Source organism: Macrosteles quadrilineatus, unplaced genomic scaffold (genome assembly GCF_028750875.1).
Source record: "Macrosteles quadrilineatus isolate MER2022 unplaced genomic scaffold, UCM_ALF_1.0 Scaffold_8__2_contigs__length_117827958, whole genome shotgun sequence".
Classification (NCBI taxonomy): domain Eukaryota; kingdom Metazoa; phylum Arthropoda; class Insecta; order Hemiptera; family Cicadellidae; genus Macrosteles; species Macrosteles quadrilineatus.
In genome coordinates this window covers 10,386,644-10,407,830 of record NW_026542601.1, presented here as the reverse complement: position 1 = coordinate 10,407,830, position 21,187 = coordinate 10,386,644, and the positions used below count along the sequence as shown (strand labels likewise).

Here is a 21,187-nt window from a genome sequence, read left to right as displayed (position 1 = left end):
GCGCCGTGGGGAGGACCAGGCAAGTATTGAGGAACGCACCCGGACCTTCCAGCTGTGGCAGGAGAGCTGGGAACAGGAGACAAGGGGGCTCTGGACCAGGCGACTGATACAACAGGTCCAACCTTGGGTTAATCGGCGGTGCGGAGAGGTGAACTTCTACCTCACCCAATTTCTGACGGGTCACGGCTTTTTCCGGTCGTACTTGTTCAGGATGGGCAAAGCCGTGTCACCCGATTGCATATACTGCCCAGGCATTCCCGATGACGTGGAACACACTTTCTTCCACTGCCAGCATTGGGAAAGGCCCCGCCTAGAGGCTCAACAGTTCGTAGGACTGCTGTCGGTGGACACGGTCATACCGATGATGATGGAGGGTGAGGACAATTGGACCTGTGTGTCACTTTACATCCAGGGTGTTCTCCGCGCCAAGAAGCTTGACCTCGACCGGGATGCGGTGTAGGTCAAAAAATAAATAATGCCAGAAACGGTGCGAGCCCTGTGGGCTTAGGTCACATGTTGGCCTGACTTGAAGTAATGTGACAAACAATTCCAGGTCTGTGTCCAACAGAGTAGAGGGGGTTTTTTAGTGAGTAGTCTGTGATAAACTCAGGAGTCTCACACTACAGGCTGGCTACCTGTGTGCGTAAAAGCATTTTCCCTCCTCACCCTAAAAAAAAAAAAAAAAAAAAAAAAAAAAAAAAAAAAAATTTTAATAAACACTGTGCTATGGGGTTATTACAACTATTTTGCTGTGAAAACCGGTTTTAAGAATAATGATTCTTTTGCAAACACTCGGAGATTGTTTGGGCCACATATCATCATTGTTCAACATGGGGCTGTTCCAGATTGGATAACGATAGGGAACCGGGTAAACGTATTTGGAATAACAGCCTAAATCTAAATCGTAAAAATAATTGGTGAAAGCCACAAAACTATTTGTACACCAGCAAAATGTCGAAATAGTGCAAGTCACAGTAACTAGAAGTCCAAAGAGTTTGCCTTCTAGGTCCAAAGACCCGCCTTTGTTGTTGGAAGCTTTCCTCCCTAGAAACTACTTAAAGTTCACGGTTTTACAGAGTCGCTCCTGAGATTTGCTTCAACTGAAGCTAAGGATTTTTTAGGAAATGTAAGCAATTCCTGAATAAATAAATCACTATGGAATATAAGACTTTTTAAGTAACAGAAAAGGTTTAACAAAATCTCTACCATGCTAGAAAGAGCACTAGATGGAACTTTCAAGCCGCTAAAGAAATGTTACATGGGACAGTGACGTCACTAGAAGAATGTTGTTTTTAAGAAATGGAAAATTTACTCCATCAAGTTATGATGACATAGGATAAACTGTTTTTTGGTGTGCTTTTTTTAAGGTATAGGTTAAATAGTATTAAATATGTATAAATTAGGGTGCTTTCGTTGCCTCATCCTGTGTTATTGCATAGCCTAGCAAAAAAATTATAGTTTGGACTGATCTTATAAATGTATGACCTTAACATTAATATGCGTACAGAATAAAATAACCTGTTGGAGTAGGCCTATAATTGGTTGTTTAAAATCATAAATAAACACGAGTTCCAATTTTTTTTTAATAGGACTAGATGCACATTATCAATTTTATATATATACCATTAGGTAGGCCTAATTGATTCAAAACATGAATTGAAGACAGGATTAGAAAAAGTATAGTAGTATCTTCAAGTAAGCGGGCGACTTAGCTCTAAAAGGGTTAAACATGTTACAACTGAATTCAAATCAAATACAAACCCCATCATGGGTTACCATCCAAAACTTCATTCACATCTCATAAAATGTTCATAAAAAACCTCTATAAATAACAAAGACGTTGAAACAACAAAAAGTCTCAAAAACTACATGAAAACAGAGAACAGTAAAAAAAAAACACAGAATTAAAACCACATAAATAAATCTAAAAAGATAAGGAGTATAAAAGTTTCCCTCGAGATTAAATCACTCAGTCTTACAAGGTCTATGTTACACGGACAAGACTGTACACGATTTACACAATGGTAACCCTAGCACTGTAATGTACACACACGAAAATAAACAGCTGACAAGACATTTAAAACAGGTTTAAACTTTAATAAAAAAATAACAAAACATATGACTATACCGACTGAAATTTCACCGATTCCGTGGGTTTTTGAGTGTCATTGTTTCGCACAACAGTTTCACCTGAACTCGTAGATTTGTGTGCTGTGTTCGGGAACATGACTTAACGTCAGCGACTGGTACCTGGAACAGCAACGGCAGATATTAGATCTCGAGTAGTAGTTTATTCCATTTTAACAGGCAACAAAAAATGAATAAATCAAGTTAGAACCATTTTTCAAACACGTGCTTGCTGGAAACACCCATAGTTTACATACACAGATAAACTAACAAAATATCACATCAGATATTCATTCACACATGTCCATGCATGCCCGCCTGTATTCTAAACCTCTACCCGTTTAGGGTCTAGTATATTTTTTATTGTTGGTTGGAGGATCTCTCCCACCATCTCTGGTTCAGAGGACTGCATTGGAATCCTCAATCCAGGTCAGTTTCTCAATCTATACCCATATAAATACAAGAGGATGTGATGAAATTGTTTTAAACTTACCATTCTGAACTCCGATGGTAGTAATAGCCCTCGATTGTTGCGGCAGACTTTTGGAAACAAATGTAATAGAAACCGGCGAAGCTGGCGCCATTTATGTCTTTTATCGTATGATCTGGAACGAGGAAATGTTCTTTCCACCTCATAAACACGTAGTCTGTAAGGTTGAGACCGTCGTAGTCGAAACAGTCAGAGTTGAACGTCTTTGCGTACTGATAAAATGAACTGAACTTGCTCTGTAACAGAATTATGGGTCAGAAGGGACCTAACTAACACAGTCCACCAAACATGATGTGTGAGTTCTATCAAATCCTGGGTTACCAGTTTGATAGAAATAGAATAAAAAAGTAATATGGCATATTGTCATCAGCTTAAATGCGACAAAATTGTCCACACCATAAAAATTGCCAAACAAAAATATAGAATTATAAGTACAACTGTTATTTCTTTACAAACCTAAGATTTTATTGACATGCTTTGTTTAGGCAACCCACCAATTACTCCAAAAACAATTTTTTTCATGAAACAGAATACACCATACATATTATTAAGCCTAATACTTATTTAAACACAAAACCAAGTTTAAACAAGGGATAGTACTTACATTTTCTTTTGAACTGTTCACTAAAATAAGCTAAATTATGATTAGTTTAAATCTCAAGACAAAATATTAGTAAAATCAAAATTATAATGACTTTTGTGGAACACCATTTTAAAGGTATGTGACTTTTTTTGGTTGGACACAGAGTAAGCATGCTACTGGAAACAGTGTCTAGGCAAATTAAGAATTTAAAAACATTTTGTTAATAATGCATGTCATAGAACTAAAAGAAATTTAAATTGAGTGTAGTGTTGAGTGAAATTCTAAATTCTTAGTTTAGGCCCTATTATAAAAAAGACTTTTTAGAAACTATGTAGGCTAGTCATAACTACTACAATTTACTATTGTACAGTCCTGGAAAACAATTATTAGGAACATTATCAAAATGTGTTAAAAAGTCTAAATAGTTTTGTATGATTTTTCTCCCCGCCCATCATGAATTGTAGGTAGGCTAATCTAGACTAAACCTTGTGATTAATATCGGTTGTCCGTAAGTGCCGGACTTATGAACGACATCGATTTGTACATCGTAAGAATGGATCGTTGCCCTTAAAAAGTCAATAGGATCTACGTTTTATTCTTTAAGCCTCACCGTCCAAGTGAAAAAATAAAATTCACTCAAACTAACTTAGAAAGGTTACAACTGACATTACATTTAAGTCTGTCCCAACTTTAATATAACTCTGAAATTCCGTTGATTTTGTTAGAGGAATTAAGAATTTGATGATGATCTTAATTCCTGTAATTTTTTCTCATTTGTGAGTCACAATCTGATGTAATTTACAAATATAATTCATTCAAAGTACCTAGAAGCATTATGCTTGTAAAAATCTAACTGATCCAGCTGAAGAATCATCCTCCTCCACCATATTTCATTCAACATTTCATTTCGCTAACCTAAATTATGTTTAAAAATACTTTTGATGAAGTGCCTATTGTTACCAAAAAATGCTAGGGCTTGATTTTCATTTTTTGTTCCTCAACATTAATTTATAAGCCACTTATTCTAAAGCTCAGATTCTCTAAACAAAACTATAAATTCAAATCCTGATTACTTTGCTCAAGGAGGGCATTAGTAACATGTCAAGATAGTAAACAATATGTAATGGTTATGATAGTAAATAATATGTTCATTTGAACTGCCCAATTATTGGAGGATAGTTACCAAAACTATTACCGTACTCACAAAAGTATTATAATAATGACAAAATGAACATGAACTATTCTCTTTTTCAAGCTAATTGACTTTCTATCTCGAAAAGTCTAAAAAATTTCAGTGAAGTCTCATTCTGTAAACGGTCGAATGAATTTCAACAACCGGTCAATAAAGGAGCGAGATCCAGTCTTATATTATAAATCGATGGCAACGGCCCCGCCCTTATATCGCTTATCACTCACTCGGTCAATGACGAATCTGAACCGTTCGGCCGCTGTCTGTGTTCGCTCAGTCTGGATGTAACGTCTCGGACGATTCCGTCGTCTTCACCTGAAGTTAAGAAATGTGAACATCGTACGACACCGGACAACAGGATAGGGTGGACACGCAATGTTAGTGAAACTTATCAACAGCTGGATTATTTTAACTTAAGCAAAAGGAAAAGCGATTATGGACTGGTTAATTCAAATGTACTTAAGTATAAAAAATCATATCTAGATAATTTAACGTCCTTGACTGAAATTTGAATCTACTACAACTATTTCAATACCTACCGTACCTTACTTACTCTTGACAAATTTATAAAAAAGAAAAATCACAACTATCCTTACACTTACAAGTTAATTGTATAACTTGAAAAACTATTTTTTTATATGTTTTTCTGTAGGTTATTGCAAAAAATGTGCACAATGTTTTCATCAGGAATGTAAAACAATCAAAGATGAAATCTTACGACCAAAATGTGCAAAACAAATTAGAAAGCTACAACCTATGCAATAATTTAATCTATGCATTATAATATACCTCTGAGATAACTGATTTAATTTTTTAAAAGTATTAGGATCACATGTACAAGCAAAGGCTTGAGACAGGTCATGTTTTAAAGACTTTTTAAGCTTGAACCAATGACTGAAAACTAAATTTCCCAATCTGCCAGGGTTCATCAAAATATTTTGTACCGTACCTAAAATTTTTTTATGAATTTTTAATACAAGGCTGAAAAACTTAATACAGTAGGCCTAGGCCTAGGCATAGGACTTAGCTAAACAATATTTTACTAGAACTAGCAATACACTACCTATTGTTCAAGAACTAATCCAAAACAAAAGATCTAATATTTTGCCAACAATCTGTACAAATACGCCCTACATTGTAATCTTATTAAGGCACAAATCATGATTCAAGCTTACCCAATGTTTTTTATCCACATCTTCGTCAGCATCCCATTTACGTGTGAGGAACGGATACTTTTTACTTATAATCTCTCCATCAAAAAACGTTGTCAATGTTGGAAACTCTTCTGTTAAACCTTTGATCTTCAAGTATCCACAAAGATACGAGTTCTCTTCATCTACATGCTGAAAATGAACATTCCGTTAACTACTTAATCACTTTGTTTGAAACCTAGTTTGAAGCCTAAAGTATGTTTTTAACTTTGAAAGATATTAAATTAGTCCTAACACCTAAAGGACCTTAGGATCAAGGATAAAGGAGCTTAGGTTAAATGGTTATTTACATATTTTACAAAACCTCGGACTACCGGTACATAGCATGATGAAAGCCGGATTTCAAATCCACTAGTAAATATCTGAATCGATTCGCTGGATTTAGCTTGGTGAACACTAAGAAAAAATAGGGTTTTAATATAAAAGTTAAAATTGCATTCAATCGAACTAAGTACCTGTAGGTGACATGCTGAGCTTACAAATACCTACCTAACAATAATTAGGAATCAATAATAATAATAATAATAATATCACTTTATTGTCATAAAACATTTCACATTTCCAGCAAAGCTGGTGAAACAGATGACATTGTCATTTCTTAGCTAACAAAAATGAAAAACTAAATCTAAGAATTAAAATTAAAATTAAACTAGTCACTTTTTAAAAAACAATCATTTAAATACTCTTCTATTGTATAGTATTTCTTTTTTATAAGGAATAATTTGAATTCTTTCTTAAACTTTATAATACTATTGATGTTTTTAAAATGAGCAGGTAAACCGTTGTAAAGCCTCAGACTCATATAGTACGGTGATCTTTCGTAAACACATAGCCGATGTCTTGGATACTGCAAATTATTTTTTGAACGTGTTGGGTAGTGATGAATAAATTGATTTTTTATAAATAATTGTGGATTACTCTTAAAGTATACCAGAATTTTATAAATGTAAAGTGAAGGCATTGTTAAAATTCCATATGTTTCAAAAAGCGGTTTACATGACTTTTTTTTGTGTGTAAATGATAAGATTCTTAAAAACTTCTTTTGTACCTTAAAAATTGTTGAGGCATATGATGTTGAGCCCCATAACTCAATACCATATTGCATAATGGAAAAAAATATCGCATAATAAACTATCAGCTTTGTTTTAGAATCAATTATGTTTCTTAAAACATACATCTGGAAACAAGCTGTATGTAATCTTTTAGCTAGTATTTCAATGTGAAGTTTCCATGTCAAATTTTTATCAATATTTATGCCTAAAAATTTAGTTTGTTCAACAAAAGCTAAAATATCATTTTTGTACGGTAATTCAAAAATTATGTTTTGCTTATTTTGTAGTGTTTGGAATTGCATAATATGTGTTTTAGCATTATTAAGTTTTAAACCATTTGACGCAAACCAGTTAGTTAAGTCTACAATTGATTGATCAAGTTCTAATCTAAGAGTATGTACATCTTTTGCTTTTACTATGGCTGTAGTGTCATCAGCATATAATATTAGGTTTGATGATACATTGTTAGGTACATCGTTAATGAATATTAAAAATAACAAGGGACCTAAAATTGATCCTTGGGGTACACCACAATTGATGGTTTGCCATTTTGAAATGAAATTTCTTCCATTTTTCTTAATGACAGTTCTTTGTTGCCTGTTTCTTAAATAAGATTGTATCCAAGACAGCGCCAGATCAGAGAAGTTATAATATTTAAGTTTATTGCTTAATACATTATGGTTCACACAATCGAACGCCTTGGAAAGATCGCAGAACACTGCTGCAGTACTCTGAGATCCATCCAAGCCCTCCGACACTCGATTTATGAAATCAGAGACAGCTGATATTGTGTTTTTTTCCAATCTAAAGCCAAATTGAATACAGGTGCCTCCACACACATTTTTTATTTTAATAGGCCTATTACTTTATTGCTTTTACCTCCTAAATTAAAATACAAAATTAATTAAGTGAAATAGGCCTAGCATTGTACTAAGTTAAGTTTAGATAGGCCTATAAACTTTTCATTTTTCGAATGTTCATTTTGGAGGTCTGTCATCGGCGTAAGGCCAGGGACACACTTACCGGCGAAATCACCGGCCGCCAGAGCTGGAGAAAGTTGAAATAGGCCTACACAGGAAGGCATGGGGAATGACACACTGCACCGGTCAGGCAAAACAGCCGGTCCGGCGGGATAGAGCTCCGGCAAAACCGCTGGATATTCTCTACTTCGCCGGACCACCAGACTACACGCTCGGACCAGACTACACGTCCCGGCGAAACAGCCCGAACTGCCCCTGCCCCACTCCTCAGACACGGTTCAACCCTCAGCTGTATGGGCTATTAATTAAGAGTCTTCTTCCCCCTGCGAAAACACTAAAAACATGCCTTGGACGTCCCTCGCTCCGGATGGAATGTGTGAAGACATAATGTTAAAACTTTTTCCCCTTACAGATTAATGTTTGTTCTAGGGCCCTAATACATGATATAGGCCTATCCAAGAAAATCAATAGTATAAGTACAGAAAAATCTTAAAGTAACGCAAATTGAGTCACTTTTAAACACTTATAAAACTAATTACTTTTTCATTGTCAACCTTTTGAGGTATAAGAACTCTAATATAACTATTCAACTACATTGATACCAATTTTCAAGAACATCTGTTGAAAAACGGCCTCCGGAACGGGGGACGAAATTAACATGTTTTGTCAGAGGCTACTTCGCTACTAGCCTTTTACAAAACTTGGCTCAGGCGGCAGATAAATCACTGACGTGTCTATTTAGTAGTTGTGTGTTTACGATGATTTCATAATGGCGCGCATAATGACCCCGCGCTACCTTCCCATCTACAACACCTTCCCCCCAAGGCCATATCCCCAAAACGCAGGGTGAAGACTCTTAACAGCTATGTCTAAGGAATTACTACAAGATTGCGCCACTCATCCTACACTCATCTCCATTCATACTTGGCTTAAAATACCTACTTTGTATGGTCGCCATTTCATTAAATTGTATTTAAATGTAAGGTGGTGGTTGTTTTGTACTTTATTTTTTAGCACAGTGTCCAATTGTTTTATTTAGTTTTATTTGTATAGTTATTAGTGTTATTCTATCACGAGTGTTGATGTAGATGGATTTACGCCGTCTTATTCCGTTCTGCTAGTTGAATGTAGTCACGGACATATGAAAATATTTTTTTAAACTTATTTTTTGTTCATGCCTGATCTGTAGAAATAAAATAAAAATAAAATGCCCCATGATGCTGCCTTTCTTCTAGAATGGGATGAACCCAATACTCAGGTGGCGTTTCCTCTTCTCCTGTGGTGGAGCACAGCCAATTTTTTCAATATTGACAGCAACATTTCAAAAACACAAACTGATTCATCGCAACTCTATTTATTGTCGCTGGCACCGGCAAAACAGTTTTTGCCGGGACAGTGTGTTCTGATATCCAACTGTTACCGGTTCCGGCAGAACCGCCGTCGGCGATTTAAATTATTTTGCAGTGTCTTACCCAGTGGTTTAATTAGACAAAAATAGTCTGGAGATAACACAAACTAACAACTCAGTTCATTATAACCTTACCTTGAACTTCCTAATCTAACCGAACTTCAAATCACTTATAATACAGCTTGAATCAACATAAAGAACGACCTTTCATCCTAACATGCCTAAATGAGGACTAGGCCTATGTGTAAATGTGGTCTGGTCAGCCAGCCCATTTATATCCCCGTAATGAGACTAAATTTTCTTTAAAGGAAACATTAATTGACTAATGGTCACTTAAGAAGTGTTTCAATGATAATTTTCTATACTTTAATCAACTATTCTTAAATCTACCCATCATTTCTCAACTTGCTTCAATTCACCTTCACTTATGTTAAAAGCTAAGTGACGCCATTGTTGATTGACAGATGTCCAAAATAGGTAATATTTGATCGGCTAGAAATATTCATTTAACTTACATAAAAAATTATGGTACCGGTATAAGTTAATAGGATTCATGAGGTAAATAAAACTTTGGAATAAGATATCAAGATTAAAAATTCACCCAAAGGTACGTTTTTCCAATTTAAGTTAGGCCTACCTCATCTGCTAATAGGCTTCTGTTTCTTCAGATGAAAGCTCTCACGGTTGCACCGAAAAAAAAAAAATGTTTTTCGCAATTGAGCATTTATACATTCCTAACCACATTTCTCACACTTAACTAACTTAAGTAGGCTACATTGCTTAGAATTATATCCCACCTCATCTTCATTTATTATTCATATAGGCCTAATATCAAGACTCTACATGGTGCACGAATTTCGCTGCCTAGTCACTTCTCAGGCGTCATTCTTGATGAGGACAATGGGGGCAAGATGATCGTAGTCAGGGCACTAAGTCGTTAAGTCTTATTCACCCCTATCTGGGAGATACTTTAACACGAGCCGAGCCTTTCAGTATTAGGTACCGGTAATACGTAATATTTGTTTAAAAGTATAGGCTAAATAAGATATTATGTAGGGCCTAAATGCATAATATATGATGGTTTAAGTTAATGTTGGAAGAATAATATAAAAGGCCTCCTTACTGAATTGGAAACTTTAATATGTTGAGGTAAATGTGTTTAGGCCTAGCTAAAAAGGGGGAGGTAATTTAATAATTGGAACAGGCTTGACTATTCCGGTTGGTTGTATCCATATCCACTAAGGTGTAGGCCTACTTTGAATTAGTTCTAGCTATCTGTCGAACATTAGCCTACAAATGAAAACAGTTCCATCTGTCAAACATGGCAAATGTAAACATGAAATCTACTTATTTCAAGAAATGTGAAAAAACGTAAACTCCGCTATTTTCTTTTACGCAGAGGATACGTGTCCGGTAACAGGACGCGGCAGTTACTGTCATAAGTAACCTAACCTAACCAACCAAACTTGCTGATAATGAAAAAAATCTAATGAAGGTTCAATTCTCTTCATAACATAAAATTATAAATGCCAAAAATTCTAACAAAAGATGTAACTTAGGCCTACAGTTAAGAAGAAATTACATTCAAAGCAAAATCAGTGACAAAAAGTTAAAGAAACCGATGGGTTTCGAACCAGGGACCTCTTGGATATCAGCCGAGCACTCTATCCACACCACGAACAACGCTGGCCGAACATCGTATCATTGTGGTAATGGCGTTCCGGGACCCCACAACCCGGTGACGTCACTACCGGACGCCTAATCCACGTCTGGTTACTGGACACGTATCCTCTGTGTTTCTTTTAAGAGAGATGGAAAAAAATATTAGGCCTACATTAACCCTCCGAGTGTCCCTTGTTTTGGCCTTAATGTCTGCCTATTTTTTGCTCATTTGCAAGGTTTTATTAAAACGGATCTGAGAAGCTTGAAAACAATGTTAATTATACTGTTCTATATACCATTTTGTTTGGCAAATCATGGGCTTCAATATTATACATAAAACTTAAGGAACATTTGTTTAAAAAAATTTTTTTAGGTAAAAAGAATTATTTGGAAAATTTTCAAAAAAAAAAATAAGTTTGCGCTCAATAAAATTGTATAAATTATAGGCCTATAAATATATGAAAATATAGCCACTTTGTTCTAAATTTTATGAGGATTACAAATATATAATAATATAAGGAAGTAGATTTGCAAATAAATAAGTTATGGGCAAAAAACAGATTTCAGTACATAGCGTTTAGCTAAGAATGCATAGCCTAACCATAGCTAGGAATCTGGCTGATAATTTACATCAATATCACTACCTAAGTTACTTCTTCAGGATCATCAACCAGCCCTTCAAAATCACTTAAATCTTCTTATGATGCATCACTACTTTTGATTTTTAACACTAAAACAATGATAAACGTAATAAAACACATCAGTCATCGGTGCGAGGTTAACCAAGCTGTTTACAAATACGCACGTCAGCCGTCTGCTACAATATTTTCGGAACTAAAATGAAAAGCGCTTAGAGACAGACCTCTGGAGAAAGCTCTGAATCTGCCAAATAAATCGGTACCTAACTCGATCCAGTTCAATCCGATTTTGTCAGTCATAGAGCCTTCGCCGTAAACAGTGTTTGTGAGCCGATGCATCGACACAAAACACTACACAAAGTGTATTTAACTTATGTGTCGAAGCATCGACAAATAACACTCGGAGGGTTAAAGTATGCCTAGTGATCTAACTTAGACGTAAGTTAAGTTTTGATGAATCCCATATGAAACTTAAACTAGGAATTTACTGGCTAAACTTAGGTTAGTTAAGTTAAGTGACATCATTGGGTCTAAACTTATAACTGCCGAAGACAGACCTCCAAAAGTCCTATTTAACCCTAGGAGTGGCGAGACCGATTTTCAGTATGTGCTTTGTGGAGTGGCACGCTCATATTGGTGAATTTGTAAGAGAGTTCTTCAAAAATCTGTATAAAATTAGTATGTAGAGATAAACTATTGAACCGTATATTCATTTTGTTCGTAATAGTCAGTAGAATTCAAAAATGGTAGCCTAATACAAACCAATTTTAGAAAGGTAGATTTTTATAAAAAAGTAAAAAAAATAAAATTTATAAATTTATCAAATTTTATTTCAAAAGCAAACACGTGTCACATGTAACGTAATTTTTTATTGCACAATTCAAAATATGCATTTTGTTCAGAATTTATTCCTCTACATAGACATATCATAATTTACACAAAACAATTATTTTTTTATAGATTTACTAGCAATAATACGGAAAAATTGGAAAACGTCAAATTCTTCAACTACACGTTGATAGATCCACAAATGCCCTCTACAAATATAGGCTATCAATATAATAAAACCATATTTTTTTTTGAAGCCAATAATATCATTCTATATAAGAATAACTAAATAAGATAAGTAATAGAATATTTGGTTTTCACAAAAGCAAAAATGTAAACAAAACAACTGATCAGCTGTTATAGCCCACAAAACTTCACTGACTTTTTATCCTATTTTGGATCACTCATGTATAAATATTTATGCAAAATAATGCATAAATATTTCGCCTTATACAAAATAATAAACTAAAACGAACATTACAATGTAAAATTAGGGATAAACCCACACTTCGTCTTTGTTATCGGACAAAAACTCACGACGACGCCGCCATTTTAGGTTAGACGATGACAAGTGTTCTGTTCCTTTAGCTTTGAAAAATCAAAAGCTTCTATTTGTGTGACCAGCCTAACAACATTGAATTCTACTGTCCTTCGTCTACAAGAGAGGGTAAATATGCATTTTAGGGTTTGCACGCGATTTTTGAAATTTTTTTTTTCATTCTACTCGAAATTTAACGCTGATTCCGAAAATGACGTTCTTTTTCCGCGGAAAACGACCATAACGCGGAAAAACGACCAAAACGACCAAAAACTCTTTTTTTACCAAAACACGTCATGTGGGTACTCAAATTAACCGTAATATTAAGCAGATCACGACTATGCAAGAATTTTTTGGATCCGAGGTCAAATAAGCGAGATTTTCACGTAAATATGCGATGCTATTTTGGATTTTTGCTCTAACTTTTGTCTGTGTTATCTGGTGTTTATGTTTTAATTTAACAGGTAAAAGGGATGATACTATGCATAACCTAACTTAACCTAACCTACCCTAACCTAACCAACCTAACCAAACCTAACCTAACCAACCTAACCTAACCTAACCTAACCAACCTAACCTAACCAAACTGACCTAACCTAACTTAACCTAACCTAACCTAATCAACCTAACCTAACCAACCTAACCTAACCAACCTAACCTAACCTAATCAATCTAACCTAACCTAATCAATCTAACCTAACCTAACCTAACCAACCTAACCTAACCAACCTAACCTAACCTAACCTAACCAAAATAACCTAACCAACCTAACCTAACCTAACCTAACCAACCTAACCTAACCAACCTAACCAACCTAACCTAACCTAACCAACCTAACCTAACCAACCTAACCTAACCTAACCAACCTAACCAAACCTAACCTAACCAACCTAACCTAACCTAACCAACCTAACCTAACCTAACCAACCTAACCTAACCAACCTAACCTAACCTAACGAGCAACATGGCAGTGCTACTACAACCAATGAATAGGTTGGTACTGAAAAATTTCCCAATTTCAAGCATATCTCCCATAATTCTCCCGACTAATTACCCATTATTTTTTACACATTAAATTACAACGATAAACCACGTTAGATGTCTCCCCCACCCAAAACCCCGAATTCCCACCTGTCCCCTAGTGAGTTGGAGTTATTGCTGGTAGTATCACGTTTTCGTGAATATCTCGCTTATTTGACCTCGGATCCAAAAAATTCTTGCATAGTCGTGATCTGCTAAATATTCCGGTTAATTTGAGTACCCACATGACGTGTTTTGGTAAAAAAAGAGTTTTTGGTCGTTTTTCCGCGTTATGGTCGTTTTCCGCGGAAAAAGAACGTCATTTTCGGAATCAGCGTTAAATTTCGAGTAGAATGAAAAAAAAAATTAAAAAATCGCGTGCAAACCCTAAAATGCATATTAACCCAAGAGGGTACCTATATAAAACAACGTTTTTGTACTTTTCACATTGTATATATATGCAATTTAGAAATCGACATTTTATGTCGATCCGCCACATGAACAATACGTAAAAATAGGCTATTTACAAAAATTGTTTATCAGCTGTTGGAATGTATTATGACGTTATACTTTATACAGAATAAAAGATTTCTTCATGCTTGTTGCAGTGGTACCACTTGCTTTTGTCAGAGACAAAAATCACGTCTGCTATTTATTTTTGAAATGACTCATCATTTACGATTGCGCAACAAAACATGGCGTTCGCGAGTTTTCGCGTATTTTTCGTTTAAATGTAACTCATTATAAGATCGATATATTTATGTTATAAGGTTCATTCTTATAATAAAACGAAACTACGGAATCTCATCTTTCCATTGGTATAAGAGTTATGTCATTTCACAGACTTTAAATGTGCTTAACATGCAACTGAAAAAAACGTTACATAAATCGACATATTCTGTCGCCCGCCACTCCAGCGGCACATTTTGAAATCGACATTTTCTGTCGATCTGCCACTCCTAGGGTTAAGTTAGGCTTAAGTTATTTTAAGAGGGGAGCTTATCACCAAGGCTAGTACAAGTTAGTATTCATTTGCGGTAAAACATAATTTGGTTAACATAATTTTCGCGGAAAACGACCATAACGCGGAAAAACGACCAAAACGACCAAAAACTCTTTTTTTACCAAAACACGTCATGTGGGTACTCAAATTAACCGTAATATTAAGCAGATCACGACTATGCAAGAATTTTTTGGATCCGAGGTCAAATAAGCGAGATTTTCACGTAAATATGCGATGCTATTTTGGATTTTTGCTCTAACTTTTGTCTGTGTTATCTGGTGTTTATGTTTTAATTTAACAGGTAAAAGGGATGATACTATGCATAACCTAACTTAACCTAACCTACCCTAACCTAACCAACCTAACCAAACCTAACCTAACCAACCTAACCTAACCTAACCTAACCAACCTAACCTAACCAAACTGACCTAACCTAACTTAACCTAACCTAACCTAATCAACCTAACCTAACCAACCTAACCTAACCAACCTAACCTAACCTAATCAATCTAACCTAACCTAATCAATCTAACCTAACCTAACCTAACCAACCTAACCTAACCAACCTAACCTAACCTAACCTAACCAAAATAACCTAACCAACCTAACCTAACCTAACCTAACCAACCTAACCTAACCAACCTAACCAACCTAACCTAACCTAACCAACCTAACCTAACCAACCTAACCTAACCTAACCAACCTAACCAAACCTAACCTAACCAACCTAACCTAACCTAACCAACCTAACCTAACCTAACCAACCTAACCTAACCAACCTAACCTAACCTAACGAGCAACATGGCAGTGCTACTACAACCAATGAATAGGTTGGTACTGAAAAATTTCCCAATTTCAAGCATATCTCCCATAATTCTCCCGACTAATTACCCATTATTTTTTACACATTAAATTACAACGATAAACCACGTTAGATGTCTCCCCCACCCAAAACCCCGAATTCCCACCTGTCCCCTAGTGAGTTGGAGTTATTGCTGGTAGTATCACGTTTTCGTGAATATCTCGCTTATTTGACCTCGGATCCAAAAAATTCTTGCATAGTCGTGATCTGCTAAATATTCCGGTTAATTTGAGTACCCACATGACGTGTTTTGGTAAAAAAAGAGTTTTTGGTCGTTTTTCCGCGTTATGGTCGTTTTCCGCGGAAAAAGAACGTCATTTTCGGAATCAGCGTTAAATTTCGAGTAGAATGAAAAAAAAAATTAAAAAATCGCGTGCAAACCCTAAAATGCATATTAACCCAAGAGGGTACCTATATAAAACAACGTTTTTGTACTTTTCACATTGTATATATATGCAATTTAGAAATCGACATTTTATGTCGATCCGCCACATGAACAATACGTAAAAATAGGCTATTTACAAAAATTGTTTATCAGCTGTTGGAATGTATTATGACGTTATACTTTATACAGAATAAAAGATTTCTTCATGCTTGTTGCAGTGGTACCACTTGCTTTTGTCAGAGACAAAAATCACGTCTGCTATTTATTTTTGAAATGACTCATCATTTACGATTGCGCAACAAAACATGGCGTTCGCGAGTTTTCGCGTATTTTTCGTTTAAATGTAACTCATTATAAGATCGATATATTTATGTTATAAGGTTCATTCTTATAATAAAACGAAACTACGGAATCTCATCTTTCCATTGGTATAAGAGTTATGTCATTTCACAGACTTTAAATGTGCTTAACATGCAACTGAAAAAAACGTTACATAAATCGACATATTCTGTCGCCCGCCACTCCAGCGGCACATTTTGAAATCGACATTTTCTGTCGATCTGCCACTCCTAGGGTTAAGTTAGGCTTAAGTTATTTTAAGAGGGGAGCTTATCACCAAGGCTAGTACAAGTTAGTATTCATTTGCGGTAAAACATAATTTGGTAGGCATGGCCTATTTTATGGATTCAGTAGCCTAAAAACTATAAGTTAGGCCTAGGTAAATTACACTCCTAGATTGGAGGCAACATTTAATGTAACTTGGTTAGGCCGCCTAGGCCTAGGTAGCCTAATGCAAAGAGGCTAAGTTTTACCATCAACATTAGGCCTACTGGATGAATTTTTAAGACATAGGTCAACAAACCTCATGGTTGCAATATGCCAAGTTACTGGGACTGGGCCAAGTAGAAAGGCCTAGTTTCTCAGTTAAATGTGCTCGCTTAAGAGCTGCAATAGACTAGGTATCTCACAGTAGGATTAAATAATACAAAATAGCTTTAAGGCTATACGATTTAAATACAAATTATAACTTTAAATTGTGAGTTAGATATAGCCTCATAGAATAAACTAACCTGCAATACTACTTCAACTTCGTAGCTGTTTCCCTTCGATTTCTGGTGACCTTGGAACCGAGATCCGTTGTAAAGAAGTGACCTTGTTACGCCTGGTTGTTTGGAGTTGGCAGGTGGAGGAGGAACAATATCAACTTTGACTGGCATTTTACATCTGACTAATAATTAATATCACAAATTAACCCGATTTGGTTGACGGAAAAAGGAATGACAACAACCTCGAGTTCTAGTCCTAGATGGTAAGATGGCGCCACTCAACACCAGTGTTGCCACCTCGTTGTTGCGATTTTACCCTAAATGCGGGCTAAAATTACCCTAAATTACCCTAAATCTACTTTGAGTTACCCTAAAAATTACCCTAAATGTTAATATTTGCGTTTAATGCTATATTTAATAAAACATTGTTAAAATAATATAAATCTTACATAAGGTGGTTAATTAAACTAAATAAGGCTCCAATATCAATCAATATACGTAAAATTATACTAGATTCTAAAAAAAACTCGAAAAAGAAGAACAAAATGTCGACATTCAGCTCTATCGTATATACGAAAAATATCGAATCAAGAATTATCGTATTTTCTTACTGTGTCGACCCATTTTAGCCTACTACTGTTTTTGGACAATCATATCTTTATAATACAGTACGGTAACACCAAATCTATACTTGGCAGTAATTTTTTTAAAAAATTTGTTAAATAATCCTAGTTTAATTCAATTCAATAATTAAAAATCAAAAAGTAATGAATAATATGTCATATTTTATTATAACGTGTTATAGAATTGAGATAATTCACAACTATTGATTAGAGGATTAGATCGATTAACTTATGAAAAATGCATCATTAACAATAGATTTTTAAGCGGGTTGAATCGCATATGACGGTTGGGCTATAATATGTAGGTAATAAACGTTTTTGCCGAATTTTGAAGGTTATTTTCATGTTTTTAGTTAAAATTCCATTGTTATGCTAACTTTTTGTTTTACCCTAAAATTACCCTAAATCTACCATTACCCTAAACTTTACCCTAAGACTAGTAAATTACCCTAAAAAAGGGTAATTACCCTAAAAGTGGCAACACTGCTCAACACTCACTCAGCCACAGCAATCTGAAGAAAAACTCGTTAACGTCGCGTCGTCGTGACTCGAGCCTGCCCAATCGCATTTTGTGAATTTTATGATGGTGAGTACCAACATGAAAACAATAAACGTGGTGATGACCATAGCTTAATATTATAACAAAATTAGCACCGATGCTTTAACAGTTAATCAATAATTGATTAACTGTTAAACCAAACCAACCAAGTATTAACAATGTTACAGTACGTTCATTGATATTATGATAATTATTATCATAATATCAATGAACGTACTGTAACATTGTTAATACAGTACTTGGTTGGTTTGATATGAAGGATTACGCTTAATAATGTTTGATGATCAATTAATTGTTTTTAATCTATCCACAGGTTAAATCAAGGACTAAAACCATAGATTTATCATGGAACCAACAAGGTATTCCCCAAGGAAGCATCCTCGGACCCCTCCTTTTTATCATATTACAATTTACCTGAAAAACTTCCAAAAGAAATGGACTGTATAATTTTTGCCGATGACACCACAGTATAAAAATATCAAGATCCCTTATAACCACCTTATAACCAACGGAGGAACAGAAAATATTCTAAAACATATTAAACAATTCTTCAAATCAAAATTTCTGGGAATTCAAATAGACGAAAATTTAAAATGGTAACACCATATTAACTTTCTGAAACAAAAACTACCTACATCAATTTATGCCATGAGAAGGATAACAAATCTGACCGATATTTTACTAGAACCAAAATTGCATACCAAGCACTTATAGAATCACGCCTCCGCTTTGGAATTGTTGCCGGGGGTGCAGCAAGTACATACCTTTTCAATAATTTTTTGTACTACAAAAAGAAGCAATAAGAACCCTAAATCATTTCCACTACCTATCAAGAACACTGCAAACCATTCTTTAAAAAGTTCTCACATTAACATTTCCATACCTGGATATAAAACTGGATCCCATAAAACAATCTGTGAAACCCATAACTATTTTACCAGAAGAAAAATTATCCAAATTTACCACAGTATAGACTGTAAAAACTGCATGAACCCAAACATATAGATGACGCATGGAACTTTACAGTCTACTATATCAAATCAGCTTTAAAATATTAGACACAAGGAAATTCTCTGCCCTACTGAAAAACTATCTCCTCGAACGCCCCTACTACAACCTAAAAGAATTCCTGGATGAACCTATATTTAACAGAAGACAATAGAAACCAGAAACTCTTCAACAATACCAGAAAAACAAGAAAAGTAGAAAAAGATAGGGGCTCCCCAATCTTGATGACTGCGGAGGAGAAGAACAGCAGTTAAGCATGAGGCTAAGCAAGTAAGGTACCACTCCAACAACCCGCTAAATGCATGTAATTGATTGTACAAATGGCGATTTTGCCATGAATAAATAAGTAAAATAATTTTGAATCACGCCATACCATTTTTCGCACTTCCTGAAAGGGAGTTGGTGGTTTATCACCCATCTCTTCTTATTTTCGTGGAAGGTTATTGGGGTAGCACCTTACGCCCCTTTCAAGCTGAACACAGACAAACTACAGTCCATATTCACAAAAAATGTGGTTTGTAGGAAGTTTTTCTGGGTTCCCCCACCGCATTTTCTCTTAATGTATGTTAGTATGTTACAGTAATTGGTTCCTTAGTCTATGGTTACAGCTAATTGGCGGTTTGAGCTTATAAGCTTTTCAGCTGTTGTTTCAAAGGTAGAGCATGAAGGGGATGGAATAGTGCTTCCCCTATAACCGCTAAATTTTGTGAACGGAGTGCACTCAAGGGGATGGAAAATCTAAATATGATATCATTCAATTTGATACAGTATTTTTCTAGGACACATTTTACACTTTTGACATTTTCTTCATTTAATGTATAATCGGTATCCTGAACCGGTATCGCCCACAGTACTGCAATAGACTAACCAGTATGATCTCCATAGATCATACCGTATAGATGTAGATGATACCGGTACCATTACCGGTACTGCGTATTTTAATTTGAACGTGAATGAATGTGAATTGTGTGTAAATTGGATCAATATTCCTTACGTATAAAACTTAGATCATCATCGTCTCCCATGGACAGGGAAACAACATCATCTTTTTCCGCGATTAGGGAAAAATCTTGTATATCTTCTTTGGTCTTGTAGATATAATTTTTATCTTCCGTGATCATGCTGGTAACGACATAATCTTTTTCCGTGATTGCGTCCAAATCTTGAATATCTTCTTCGGTATTGAAGACATCCCACAAGGTACGCCACCATAGGGGGTTGTCAGTTATCTTGTCAACGTGTCACTTCACTCCTCATTCCTCAATGCCAAAAAAAAAAAGGAACAGCTCAACGATAGGATGGTAATAGTGGTAGCCGGTATAGTTTTTGTCACACATAACTCGCATAACTCGCAAGGAAAAGTCGTCATTTCTTTCATGTTATTGTCCATCGATCCTGTGATATCGAAAGGTAGTAATATCGGTTCCTATACATCGATACATAAATCACTGGAGAAATATCGATATTACATCATTTTGTACTATCCAGTCCATAGGCATATTTTAACTTCTGTGAAACTGCTAATAAGTGTCAAAATAATTTGGCAAACAAAGATCATTTGGGGTTCATGTTATGTTAAATAAGGGGTTTTATATGTTATGTTATATGTTATATAGGTACCTACTATATGTTGCGTAGGAAATAAGGTGCCCCATTTACAAATCAAGAGTGAAAGCTAGTAAAACAGCATCAAAGTCGCCTCGTCTGTCTTATCTCAGTAAAGAAAATCTACATCCCAAATTCACAAGTCCTAAGCGATAACCAAACCAAGTCCAAAACCAACTTACACTCTGCCACCACCTCTTTATAGTGCTTTCATCATCATGGGTCGCCAGTCGTGCTACCACCAGTAACGATCTCAATAGTAACTCACGAAATTCAAACTTTGACGGAATGTTTGAATTAATTTTTTTATAAAAACTTCATCATTATCCTACTGACGTTTAATTGACAAGAAAATGTTAAAATGTATAGG

At 35.3% G+C, this 21,187-nt stretch overlaps 1 protein-coding gene across 1 annotated transcript; it reads right to left on the bottom strand.

Moving 5' to 3' along the window:
- Positions 1-1,429: 1,429 nt before the first annotated feature.
- On the bottom strand, positions 1,430-17,297 carry LOC129001584 (glucose-induced degradation protein 4 homolog). The gene is made up of 4 exons (XM_054428929.1): positions 17,047-17,297; positions 5,565-5,732; positions 2,621-2,853; positions 1,430-2,250 (listed from the first exon to the last, which is right to left on the bottom strand). The coding sequence occupies exons 1-4, from the start codon at positions 17,191-17,193 to the stop codon at positions 2,187-2,189; spliced, it is 612 nt and encodes a 203-aa protein (XP_054284904.1). The 5' UTR covers positions 17,194-17,297; the 3' UTR covers positions 1,430-2,186.
- Positions 17,298-21,187: the final 3,890 nt, after the last annotated feature.

Coding starts and splice junctions, on each gene's coding strand:
- LOC129001584 (XM_054428929.1), bottom strand. CDS start 17,193: ATGCCAGTCAAAGTTGATATTGTTCCTCCTCCACCTGCCAACTCCAAA. Junction 2,854..5,564: donor ATGTGGATAAAAAACATTGG/GTAAGCTTGAAT, acceptor ATTCTGTTACAG/AGCAAGTTCAGTTCATTTTA. Junction 2,251..2,620: donor TACCATCGGAGTTCAGAATG/GTAAGTTTAAAA, acceptor TTGCTGTTCCAG/GTACCAGTCGCTGACGTTAA.